The following is a 12595-nucleotide window of genomic DNA, read 5'->3' as shown; positions in this document are numbered from 1 at the left end:
GAGACAGTCTTAAATCTTTTTTACATTATCCCAAAAACCCGCCAACACCCTCTTGCCCTGGTGTTCCTGCTGTATGAAACATCTCTTAACACACATGGTTCCTCTGTCCCTGCAGTGAGGGGAGCAGGGCAGCCCTGACTGAGGATCAGTCCAGGTGTGCTGTGTGTGAGCAGATGCTGAGGGACCCAGTCCTCACCTCCTGTGGACACAGGTTCTGCAGAGCCTGCATCACTTCCTACTGGCAGCAGCCTGGTCCATCAGCAGACCACGCCTGCCCCCAGTGTAGAGAGAGACCCAGAACACCACCTGGTCCATCAGCAGACCACGCCTGCCCCCAGTGTAGAGAGAGACCCAGAACACCACCTGGTCCATCAGCAGACCACGCCTGCCCCCAGTGTAGAGAGAGACCCAGAACACCACCTGGTCCATCAGCAGACCACGCCTGCCCCCAGTGTAGAGAGAGACCCAGAACACCACCTGGTCCATCAGCAGACCACGCCTGCCCCCAGTGTAGAGAGAGACCCAGAACACCACCTGGTCCATCAGCAGACCACGCCTGCCCCCAGTGTAGAGAGAGACCCAGAACACCACCTGGTCCATCAGCAGACCACGCCTGCCCCCAGTGTAGAGAGAGACCCAGAACACCACCTGGTCCATCAGCAGACCACGCCTGCCCCCAGTGTAGAGAGAGACCCAGAACACCACCTGGTCCATCAGCAGACCACGCCTGCCCCCAGTGTAGAGAGAGACCCAGAACACCACCTGGTCCATCAGCAGACCACGCCTGCCCCCAGTGTAGAGAGAGACCCAGAACACCACCTGGTCCATCAGCAGACCACGCCTGCCCCCAGTGTAGAGAGAGACCCAGAACACCACCTGGTCCATCAGCAGACCACGCCTGCCCCCAGTGTAGAGAGAGACCCAGAACACCACCTGGTCCATCAGCAGACCACGCCTGCCCCCAGTGTAGAGAGAGACCCAGAACACCACCTGGTCCATCAGCAGACCACGCCTGCCCCCAGTGTAGAGAGAGACCCAGAACACCACCTGGTCCATCAGCAGACCACGCCTGCCCCCAGTGTAGAGAGAGACCCAGAACACCACCTGGTCCATCAGCAGACCACGCCTGCCCCCAGTGTAGAGAGAGACCCAGAACACCACCTGGTCCATCAGCAGACCACGCCTGCCCCCAGTGTAGAGAGAGACCCAGAACACCACCTGGTCCATCAGCAGACCACGCCTGCCCCCAGTGTAGAGAGAGACCCAGAACACCACCTGGTCCATCAGCAGACCACGCCTGCCCCCAGTGTAGAGAGAGACCCAGAACACCACCTGGTCCATCAGCAGACCACGCCTGCCCCCAGTGTAGAGAGAGACCCAGAACACCACCTGTACTGCAGCCACCCAGAGAGCAGTACATTCAGAGAAGTGATGAAACAAGTAAGAGATTCACTTGGTAATCTGCTCTCTAACATGATTTAGATCCTCTCACCATCTGTCGAGCTTTGCCATGCATTCATCAAAAAGGTCCAAGGCATTCTTCTTGATTAAAAAGCTTTAATTATCGGCTAGTTCATCTTAGAACAGAATAAAATAAAACAGCCAACATGTTTCGGCCATGCGGCCTTCATCAGGGCGAGTTACAAACTAGAGCAAAAGTCAGCAGAAGGCCTTAATAGGCTAAGCAGGCTGCACCCATGGGTGCGGCCAGTGATCACAGTTCTAGACAGCTGTGTAGCTGGGAACTGGATAAATCATGCTGCCCACAGGAGGACATCCTTGTCACATATACATTACTGACATTTGTTCAACACACAAGAGATCACTTGTCCTAGGTTACAGTCACATAATGAGAGAAAATAAGAAAATACATATATAATAATCATAATCAATAACCCTTGTAAGCAGAAGAGAGGACTACCAAATTCCTGAAGGTAGAAGATCTATAGGAAAGAAATCATATCTATAGCATCATTCAGCCCTGGGGAACGCAAAGCCTGTAGTCATATTTGTAGTCATATTTGCTATGAATGTTTGTATTCCTGTCAATCTAATTTCTTGTACTTCCTGTCTCTCCTTAGTTGTTAGAGGTCTCCAAAGAGCCGTAGAGGATCATAAAGCCACTTTGAAGAGGAGGTTTGAACATGTGATTGAGGGAATCATAAAAACAGGGAATGCAACCCTCCTCAACAGCATCTACACTGAGCTCTACATCACAGAGGGACAGAGTCAAGGGGTTAATAATGAACATGAGGTTTGGCAACTTGAGAGAGCATCCAGGAAACAAACCACATATGACACACCCATCAACTACAATGACATCTTCAAACCCCTGCCTGGTCAAGAGAGACCCATCACACCCCTGTCTGGTCAAGAGAGACCCATCACACTCCTGCCTGGTCAAGAGAGACCCATCAGAACTGTGCTGACTGTGGGCGTCCCTGGTATTGGAAAAACCGTCTGTGTGCAGAAGTCAATCTTAGACTGGGCTGAAGGAAAGGCAAATCAAGATGTGGAAGCCATGTTTGTGCTTCCTTTCCGGGAGCTGAATTTGATTAGACATGTCCGGTACAGTTTACTCCAACTGCTGAATGTTTTCCACCCAGAACTACACATGGAAGATGCAGAGCAACTTGCTGTCTCTAAAGCCACGTTCATCTTTGATGGTCTGGATGAGAGCAGACTGCCCCTAGACTTCAGAAAGAACCAGACCTGCTGTCATGTCACAGAGTCAACCTCAGTGGATGTGCTGCTGACCAACCTCATCCAGGGGAATCTGCTCCCCTCTGCTCTCCTCTGGATAACCTCCCGACCTGCAGCAGCCAATCAGATCCCTTCTGAGTGTGTTGACCGGGTGACAGAGGTACGAGGGTTCAATGATGCACAGAAGGAAGAGTACTTCATGAAGAGAATCAGTGATGAGAACCTGGCCAGAAGAATCATCTCACACATCAAGACATCAAGGAGCCTCTACATCATGTGTCACATACCAGTCTTCTCTTGGATTTCTTCCACAGTCCTTGAGCACATGCTGAGTACAGAGAAGCAGGGAGAGATTCCCAAGACCTTGACTGAGATGTACACACACTTCCTGCTCATTCAGACGAAGCTGAAGAACCAGAAGTATCAAGGGGAAATCAAGACCGACCAGGAGGAGCTCTTGAGGGCCGACAGGGAAGTTCTCCTGAAGCTGGCAAAGCTGGCGTTTGACCATCTGGAGAAGGGCAACCTCATGTTCTATGAAGAAGACCTGAAAGAGTGTGGCCTCGATGTCCAAGAGGCAGCAGTGTTCTCAGGAGTTTGCACAGCAATCTTCAAAGAAGAGTCAGTGCTTTTTCAGAGGGCAGTCTACTGCTTTGTGCATCTGAGCATTCAGGAGTTTTTCTCAGCGGTCTACATTTACCATTGTTACACAACCAAGAACATGGAGGCACTGGAGCCCTTCCTTAAAAGGAAGACCAAATCTGTGTCCAAGGAGCTGGCTCCGATTGAGCTACTGAAGAAGCGCTTCCTTGCTGTGTTGCCATGGAGGAGGAGGAGGGAGGAGCCTCCGGATGAGCTGTCTCTGAATGAGCTGCTGGAGGGGGCGGTACGCAAAGCTTTGCAGAGTGAGAATGGACACCTGGACCTTTTTGTCCGCTTCCTCCACGGCCTCTCTCTGGAGTCCAATCAGAGACTCTTACGAGGCCTGCTGCCTCAGATTGAGAGGAGTCCAGAGAGCATCCAGGAAACAAGCAGATTCCTCAAGAACAGGGGGGATGAGGAGAAGAACATCTCCCCAGAGAGGTGCATCAATCTCTTCCAATGCTTGATGGAGATGAATGACCATTCAGTTCAGCAGGACATCCAAGCATACATGCAGAAGAAGACATCAACCGAACTGACTCCAATACAGTGCTCAGCGCTGGCCTACATGCTGCAGATGTCAGAGGAGGTTCAGGATGAGCTTGACCTGAACAAATACAACACATCACAGGAGGGGCGGAGGAGACTGATCCCAGCTGTGCAGGTCTGCAGAAAGGCTATGTAAGTATTCATCTTTCTATACAATTTGATCAATCTATTTAACCTTGTCTGTCCCATTGACCCAGAGGTATCTTCTGGAAGGGAGCCCTCCAAACAAAACATGATATAAAACTATAAACACAAAAATACAATTATAGATACAAAACACAAAAAGCTGCTACGCAGCGATGAGGCGGGGCCAGGCAATTTCCGACAAGTTTAGGAGCAATAAGCGAGAGAATAGGAGGATAACAAGAAAGTTGACATTCCAATGTTCATTTTGTACATTCGTATCATATCGTAAAACATTTGTAAAACATTTTGATGCATTGTAAGATCGATTTTGATAATTCAACAATCTGGTCAATGAGTTTGTGAATTACAGTCTGAAGATCCAGTGTAGCAAGTTTGGTGTTAATTGATTGAAAAATGTGGGATGAGATATGTTTATAAATTTTTACAGGTTTTGTTTGCTTTTCTTCATAATTGAACATTAACTTCAGCAGCTGTGTACTCAGTCAGTTGTTAGTCATTGTAATCCTCGGCGGGGTTGGGTAGGGTTGCCAACAGCGATGTCTCCGATTTGTGGAGCTTGCGTTGGATTGTGGGTAATGTAGTTTTCTCTGTATGAAGTGTTGGTTTCAGAGGACAGGATTAAACATATTTTTAAAAATTCCATTTTTGAGATAAAATTCTGAAAAAAATCACACTACATCTTGGATATGTGGCCAATGTTGTCACTTTTTATGAGTATGATCAGACTTTGATTTGGCGAGAATTAATAGGAACTGTATACAGAACTGTCAACAGTAAAACTTTTTGATGTGCTGTGGGCTCAATTTTTCATATTTCAAAAATCTGTGAGGATCGTTTGGTAAGGACAGTCTGAAGATACAGTATATCAATTTTTGTGTCAATTGAACAAAAAATGTGGGAGGATATAGGTTTGATAGGTTTTACAGTTTATGAAAAAATCGGAGTGATGGACTTCAAAATTCCTGCAAGGTCAGAGCATATGAAAGTTTTGTCTCACTTGAGACTACATTGACATGGTGGTTTTACAGTGATGGCACCTATGGCTGATTTGTTATGATTTTTGTAAGTTTTAAATTTAGACTATTGCTGTAGCGCCACCTTCAGCTTTATTGACCTACAATGCAGGTTGAGGACTTTGGGTATAGTACTGGAGCTATGTGCAAAGTTTGGTGATTTTCCCTTACTAAAACAGTTCCCTGTGTTACTAAAACCCCTTACCCCTTACTAAAACAGTTCCCTGTGTTACTAAAACCCCTTACCCCTTACTAAAACAGTTCCCTGTGTTACTAAAACCCCTTACCCCTTACTAAAACAATTCCCTGTGTTACTAAAACCCCTTACCCCTTACTAAAACAGTTCCCTGTGTTACTAAACCCCCTTACCCCTTACTAAAACAGTTCCCTATGTTACTAAAACCCCTTACCCCTTACTAAAACAATTCCCTGTGTTACTAAAACCCCTTACCCCTTACTAAAACAGTTCCCTGTGTTACTAAACCCCCTTACCCCTTACTAAAACAGTTCCCTGTGTTACTAAAACCCCTTACCCCTTACTAAAACAGTTCCCTGTGTTACTAAAACCCCTTACCCCTTACTAAAACAATTCCCTGTGTTACTAAAACCCCTTACCCCTTACTAAAACAGTTCCCTGTGTTACTAAACCCCCTTACCCCTTACTAAAACAGTTCCCTGTGTTACTAAAACCCCTTACCCCTTACTAAAACAGTTCCCTGTGTTACTAAAACCCCTTACCCCTTACTAAAACAGTTCCCTGTGTTACTAAACCCCCTTACCCCTTACTAAAACAGTTCCCTGTGTTACTAAAACCCCTTACCCCTTACTAAAACAGGTCCCTGTGTTACTAAACCCCATTGAAATGATCTCATCTTCACTACTTTGTCCCTCATCCATCTACAATATTTACCACCATTCTGAATTTATGACTGGATGAACCACAGTTAAGTTACAAACACAATTTACTATACATATAAAGAGTACTCGCCTATGCTCTACAGCATGATATTTTAGGCAGAGTACTTTTCTCGCCGTCAGCTAGAAATATTTCTGTCTGCTTAATGCAGCTCCTTAAAGCCTCTGGAAACTTGGCTTGAAATAGTAAAAATGCATATATGATAGCAAATGTGTCTCTTTAAGCATCCAAAAACGGCTCATTTTGCTCTCTAGACCATTTCTCAGGAATGTGTGGGCGTGTCAGACAGGGTTTCCGTTAGAGAAAATCGGTACCGGTTAATGTGTCCGGGAAGATTAGACTTTTCCGGACAAACTGGAGAAATTCCGGTCATTATATTATAATATAATATTAGGCCTATTATAGGTGTTTGTCGCGATTTGATTGGCCGTTGTGTAGCTTATATATGGCATTTATTGTCTTATTTCGCATCCGTATGATTAAATGTGTGATAGGCTGTCATGATTCCATGCGCTAGGCCTATAGCCTATGTAATTGCACAGCCACAAAAATAGTCACCTTTGAATTGCGACTGTAGCCTAGAACATGAATGTTTATTTCAATTCATGAATCGGATTTGCGGATGCTCTTTCCAGCTTTAGCCTACCCTTTTTATCAATAAAACAGCATCATTATAACCATGGACATCGCAGTAGACTATGATGATGAGGAGGACATAACTGTTGAAAAACAACTGATAGGCGGGCTGGGCTAAATACAGAAATGACACAATACATGTCTTGATATATAACATTTTATTTAAAAGTGCAAGAGGTTAGGCAACATGTAGGCTTCTCGTAACATTTTATTTTAAGGCCTGCGGCTGCGCTGATTGGAATTCATAGGCTAGGCCTATAGTCTAATTTCGGCCTTTTATCAGATAGGCTAAAATAGAACAAAACTCTGAAAATAAATATACTGTAGCCTACTTAAATAAAGTGTAAGAACTTACAACGTGCATAGGCTAATTTCCATTCGATAATAATAGGAATTTCCATTTTCGCCTCAAGCTCCGTACCCTGATCAGGCTCTCTCTCGCTTGGTGGCCCGCTAGCCTATAGGCAGGTTTATCTTACGGCTGTTTTTTCATCGCATAGGCCTACTAGTCAATAGCCTACACATTAACAGAACAAAATTAATTGGCCTATTCGTTTTTTTTTTATTCAAAAGGAATCATAATATATGGAAATGTAATTTTAGCCTATTGTAGGCCTAATACAATTATGGGGAATTATTTCTCCGGACATTATGACCGGAGAGATTTTAATATAACGGACTTCAACGGATTTTTCCGGAAAAAAACGGTGATTACCGGCTAACGGAAACCCAGGTGTCAGATCAGGATTTGATTGAAATTTTGATCCGCCAATGAGAAACAATCTCATCAAAACTAGCATATATGCACAGCAACTAAAAGTCCAGCCGTATATGTTTGATCCGTCAGATACTCAAGGATACAGAAATACAGTAGAAGCCCTGCCATCTCCAAATAATTCATTTTAATCGATCACTGAATGGTGAGTTCCAAAATGCTTTTCTATCCATTAGTAGAATTAGTTAGCCACAGCTAGTCCTAACCATACTAGCTAGCGCCAACATTATTAGGCTGCTAAGCAGCTACAACCCTACTAACACAGTACGTAAAACTGACGGGACACATTGGTGTAATTGTGGTAACTTTGCGACGTCACCAGCAGCGGACCTAGCTGACACCTAGCTGACACTTGCCTTTTCAGTCGCAAAATAACCAAAATAGCCGTCCTCAAGGACACTGTAAGGGAACGTAGCCGCCACTGCTGCTTAAATCCGTAACTACGATGTAATTAAATAACGTGACAATGTGGTTACATCACAGTCCCAATCTGACTTAATTGGAAATGTGTCACAGTGGGTCAGAACATTTGTAAATTACTTAGGTTTTAAAATAAATTTTGAAGTCATACAGTTACAGAATTGTAATAATGAGGAGAAATCCTGCATGTCTGTTTTGTGTGTAATTTCTCATTTACAGTTAATATTAACACTAAAGATTTGCAGTCTAGGCCTAATAAAAATAATGATAAAAAATATGCCTATGAATAAAGTCCTAATTTTGCAACCTAAATGTGAGCAATGAACGTTGAGCAGTGAACGTAGAATGCAAGGCATTGGGCTACTTTCTTAGGTGACACAATTGAAGAACTAGACAAACAAGTTACACACTCTGTGCCAGTAGGTGGCGGTATGCACATTAAAGTTGTTTGCGATCCGCCACTAAACCCAGCGAAGAAGAAGACTTCCGCCTCGTTTGAAACAGAAGCGATTGAGAAAGACCAACACGCTCTTTGTCTCCGCGACAACACAGATCCTGTAAGTATCTCAATTTCAATGTATACATTAGTATGTATACATACATACTATGTATTTTGGTATCGTCCCAGATAAAACACCAACGTTATGTGCAAGCTACCCTTTTGTAACGATTATCTATATGCAGATGCTCTCTTTCCAATGTTGGCTAACTAGCTAGCCAGCTAACGTGATTAGCCTTTTTCGGGCAATGGTGGAGTCTTCTCAAGTCTAGCAGGCTCGCGCGAGCTCCTGCACGTTCGCACTGTTTCATCGCTTGGAATAAAATGTGATAATTAGCTTACTCATTGATTTCGCATTAACCCACGACACCGTTAGTATGTGTTTGTTTTTAGGCATTCATTTTTCCGAAGTTAACGTTAACAGAATACTAGAAGCCCCAACAACGGAGCTAGGCTAGCTAGCAGGATTTGTTATAGCAGCCATCTTGGCTCATTTGGTTACAGCAGCCATCTTGGTGGATTTCATGTTACTCTTAACTGTTGAAATGGTTGCTCATTCTGTCAAACGGGTAAAGAATTGTGTACTACGTTTTCACTCACATACAAATCAAAATTTTGCATAATAGGTACTCATGATGTGGACTACTAATAGAGGCGCTAAGACGGGGACAGGCGTGGCCAGGGGCAGTCCTGGGACAGCACCACAGGCTCTGTGAGTCTTGTTCAGTTGAATGCCCTCATGAGTATTAACAGAAGAGCACCATATACATATGCACACATACACTCTAACATGTCGCTCTCTCCTCAGCTCAGCCCAATGGTCTCTGATGGTTCTGTCTGGCCAGCCCTTAGGTGGAGAAACACCTGATCATCAATATAGGCACACGTAAGTACAAATGCACATACGTTTCCATAGACGGGATAAACAAATGGGGATATTGATATTGAGTTAATGTTATCGGTAGACATGTGAGATTCATACGACGCATCACTGACGCCAGTGACGCCACAATATCAGGGAAATTGAGCAATTGCTTCCCTGTAGTGCAAACTTGCAAGATTCGCTCAGTTATTAACCCTTTAAATCAGGGTTGGAGTATTCCAGGTGTGTGGCCATGGCCATGAACACCAGTAGAGGAGGGAACCAAGTGTCTCATTCTCTCTCCACAGTTGTGTGGTTGTAACCCCCCACTAGCTACATATTCATTCAATCTTTATTTAACCTCGTGAATCAATTGAGAGTAAGCTCTCATTTACAATGACGTATAATCACTCTATATTTGAACTTGTACTACAGGTGAGATAATCCTTTTTAATGGTCTCTCTCATTCGCTCTCCTAGCTGTGATGTTAGAGTTGTGCAAGACTTGGGTGTTCTCCTGCTCTGAGTGCCCATTCTCCTATACCTCCCAGATCTACCTCCACAAGCACATCAAGAGGAGCCATGACAACCTCTGTCTGCTGAGGAACACACAGAGCATTATGAAGTAGCCAGTGCCTTGGCGAAGGTGTTTGAGCAGCAGTCATCAATGGATTAACTCCCAAGACACAAGGAAGAGACAGCGCACGCACGCTATGACTCCAGTGACAAAGGTAATATAATAAAGTGCATTCAACAGTCCCAAAAGAGTACTACTTGAGTTGACTAATCTGAGCTAATTTACCTCTACTATATGTTCCAGTGCCCAGGCAGCCGGTCGGCAGAACTCAGACCAGACCAGCTATGCCAGGTGCCAGAGCCGGAAGGCCTGCTCTGCCAGTTATCAATGCAGGTATCCATGCATGTTTGTGTTGGTGAAATGTCTATGCATATTTGCACACTTACAGTTAACTCAGGACTTTCGGAAGACTAATTCGCTCATCTCACATCTCACTACTCGGCAGTAGATGTTCATCGCCCGGGTCCTTTGAGCCAAGGCGCTGTGAGCCCAGGCCCTTCAGACGTCCAGGCACGAGCAGCATGCATCAGCGATTAGCACCCCGGCCAGACCAGGTCAGGGTCTGACATGTCTCATGTCGAGTTGATTCTTCCCCTTATGCCAGAATCACTACGCCGCCAGCACCATAGTTTCCTGCTCATCCCTTTATCCTCTGGTTTTCAGGTAGTTCTCTGATGCCATCGCCTGTGAGACCAACAGCTCCAGCAGTGTTGCCATCAAGCTCTGCAGATGCTGGTATGCTGAATTTTGTGAACTACTTCATGCTGCATGTAGGGATATACTTTGAGCTGAATATCCATTATGGGACCGTACAATTACTTATAGCCACATCTGTGTTTAATATCCAGACTTCCAGAGGATGATGTGTCAGCAGCTCTCCAGCGTCATGCAGAGTCTGAGGGAGGGTTATGGCCTGTAAGCCAAGCACCACTGTGACGGAGGTGTCTGCCCAGCTGCAGGAGATGCTGAAACATGCCCCTGCTCGATTCAAAAAGGTATGTGATGTCAGGCAGTTAATTTTCTCGTATCCAGTGACATGGCACGCTTCCAATGAACGTATGCGACTTGCTTTTACAGCCATTTCATTATGTCCTTAGGCATCTGCTCCAGCCCAGCTGACCTCCCCAGCCAAGCCCCTGACCGCAGCTCCAGCCCTGACCACAGTGGAGTATTCAGATGAGGATGACCTCTTCTGCCCAGACCCTCGATTCAGATGTGGGTGACCCCCAGTCTCCCTAAACCTGCCTTTCCAGCCTGCCAGGATGGATGCCTTTTTTGTAAATAGTTTTTTAAAATTGTAACCTTTTTTTTGTGGGATACAACGGTCTGTTCCCGGTCTGCCTGCCACAGAATGCGCACTGTTTCATTTTTGTTTTTAGAACTTTTGCAATTGTCAGATAATGGGTTGCTAGCCAGAGCTTGTACATGCTTTTTTTTGCTTTTCTGGCTATGCGTAATGTGACAGACCGTAAACCTCATCCTTGTAAATATGTATACTTTTAATTTGTAATGTACTTTGTGTAATAAAATGTTCTAAACTGTTAATGGTGTTCAGTCTCATCTTGGTTTGTATCATAATGCTTGCTGCTATATCCCCATATAGCATTAATTAGTTTTTGTACTGGTAAATGCTAAATATAGCCAGTGGTACTGCAAATGCTAAATATAGCCAGTGGTACTGCAAATGCTAAATATAGCCAGTGGTCAGTAAGTGACCATATTTGCACCGTGCGAAAAAGACGTGCAGACCAAGTCATATAAATACCTGTAAATCTAGTGTCAGCCAAGTGAGTTTATTACGGAAGTTCCTGCCCACGTTTTTTGCACGCGGCCGCACCATATTTGCACCGTGCGAAAAAGACGTGCAGACCAAGTCATATAAATACCTGTTAATCTAGTGTCAGCCAGGTGAGTTTATAACGGAGGTTCCTGCCCACGTGATCACGTGCGTTCTTTGCACGCGGCCGCAACTTCGGAATGACGTGTCGTTCTAACGTAGCGGCTACTAATCGGCAGATCTCGCGTTTCCGTAAATGGCCGCGTAATTTCCGCACTCGGCGCAGATGAATCGTCACCTATAGCGGCCGTATGTAGAACGTTTGCGCAACCTGCGTGTGTTAGTAGGGAAAGCATTGAGTTGGCAAGCTAACAATGTTAGATTTCTTTAGAAAAAGGTGAGGTTAACAATAAACATGGAACATTTACTTAAACTTTATCATTAGCAAGTAACTTACATGATCGATCTCTAGGCTCTGGGCATCGGGGAGAGGCTGAAGTGGAGGGAGAGAGGGTACTGCTCCAGCTACAAGACATAGCAATGGCTTTCTGGCAGAATGTAATGAATGAGCGCAGCATATGAAGGTATGTTTCCGGACTCCTCCACCACGGCTCACCAAAAACGCGGTCCACTGTTTCTCTAAATCCAACACAGTTGGAAAACTAAAGAGTGACTTGTCATCTCACCGATGAGCACCCAGGGACAGCACAAACAATCATGATGGTGCACAGGGTGGGGAGATAGAGGATAGATAAAAATAGATACCTTAGATGGATAGATAAAAATAGACAAAGATACTAGGCTGGATCAAATAACCCAATGGGACCGAAGGTCGTTCGTATCTCTGAAATGTCCGAATGACTGAAACATGTTAAAATGCACCAAATTCAATAAGTGGTACTTGTTACATAAAAACTCATAATAGACCGATAAATACCCTTAATTACTTGTGAAAATGCATCAAAATTGCAATCAAATAGCCAACTAAACTCATATAGCCTAGCCTATAATAGGCCTACAGTAGCCTATAATAAAATAAATGAATTTCCAGTTGAGTGCATTCTTTGATCAAATAGCCTA

The 12595-nt window shown here is 44.7% G+C and overlaps 1 protein-coding gene across 1 annotated transcript in view; it reads left to right on the top strand.

The window, feature by feature from the left end:
* The window catches only part of LOC311328754 (NACHT, LRR and PYD domains-containing protein 3-like), a 65246-nt gene that overhangs the window by 18710 nt on the left and 33941 nt on the right, over positions 1-12595 (top strand). The window contains exons 6-8 of the mRNA XM_084462671.1: positions 116-293; positions 1320-1440; positions 2082-4026. Of these exons, the coding sequence (XP_084318797.1) occupies positions 116-293; positions 1320-1440; positions 2082-4026 (2244 nt within the window). The remainder of the gene's footprint in view (positions 1-115; positions 294-1319; positions 1441-2081; positions 4027-12595) is intronic.

This window comes from Borostomias antarcticus (assembly GCF_949987555.1).
Source record: "Borostomias antarcticus genome assembly, contig: scaffold_92, whole genome shotgun sequence".
NCBI classification, from domain to species: Eukaryota; Metazoa; Chordata; class Actinopteri; order Stomiiformes; family Stomiidae; genus Borostomias; species Borostomias antarcticus.
The sequence above is the reverse complement of the archived record's forward strand: the minus strand, read 5'-3'. Positions and strand labels throughout refer to the sequence as shown.